This window comes from Acanthisitta chloris, unplaced genomic scaffold (assembly GCF_000695815.1).
Source record: "Acanthisitta chloris isolate BGI_N310 unplaced genomic scaffold, ASM69581v1 scaffold21331, whole genome shotgun sequence".
Lineage (NCBI taxonomy): Eukaryota > Metazoa > Chordata > Aves > Passeriformes > Acanthisittidae > Acanthisitta > Acanthisitta chloris.
Window position 1 is genome coordinate 5,283 of NW_008657933.1, and position 750 is coordinate 6,032.

The following is a 750-nucleotide window of genomic DNA, read 5'->3' on the forward strand; positions in this document are numbered from 1 at the left end:
CGGGTTCTGTCTGCAGCCTCAGGCATCCCATGCCAGCAAATCCAGCTGCCTCCCAATGCGGTGCGGCCACTGCCATGCCAGCTGCTCTCCAACCTGGCCTCGCGGCTCTGGTTGCACGATGGGGCACCTGTCAACGCCTCCTACCTGGTGCTGCCTGATGGGGCCCTCATCCTGGTGGGCAGCCCCGAGCGTGCGGGCACCTACGAGTGCTGGTCGCTGGAGGAGGGATTCCGCAAGCTGATGGCCAGCTACTGCGTGGATGTGCAGGAGCCAGCCCATGGGCCGCTGAACCCTGGCAGGAAGGTGTCTGCCAGCCACGATGCCCTGGAGACGGTCAGCACATCCCGGAGCACCTCAGCAGTGGGCAGCGCTGTGGCTCAGCTGGATGGCAAGACTTACTGGACTGAGTTCCTGGTGATGTGTGTGCTCTTCGCTGCTGCTGTCATCGCGCTGGCCCTCTTTGTCCTGCACCGGCACCGTGACGGCATGAAGGCCCTACTGGAGCCTGGTGACCCCAGCCGGCCCCAGAAGCCGCCCCGCAAGCCAGTGGAGAGCCTTCCCCTGAATGGCAGCAACCTGCCCACTGCAGCTTCCGAGCACAAGGGCTACCAGGCCCTGCAGGACAACTACATTGTCAGCACCCCCGTGCACCCGCGCGCCTTCTCTGAGTCGGAGAAGAGGCCCCTCCACATCCAGGACAGCTTTGTGGAGGTGTCTCCTGTCTGCCAAAGACCCCGGGTGCGCCTGGGC

At 64.9% G+C, this 750-nt stretch overlaps 1 protein-coding gene across 1 annotated transcript in view; it reads left to right on the forward strand.

Moving 5' to 3' along the window:
* SEMA4B (sema domain, immunoglobulin domain (Ig), transmembrane domain (TM) and short cytoplasmic domain, (semaphorin) 4B) overlaps nucleotides 1-750 on the forward strand; it is a gene marked incomplete at its 5' end in the record, with an annotated part of 4,327 nt that overhangs the window by 3,259 nt on the left and 318 nt on the right. The window contains one exon of the mRNA XM_009084933.1: nucleotides 17-748. Within this exon, the coding sequence (XP_009083181.1) occupies nucleotides 17-748 (732 nt within the window). The remainder of the gene's footprint in view (nucleotides 1-16; nucleotides 749-750) is intronic.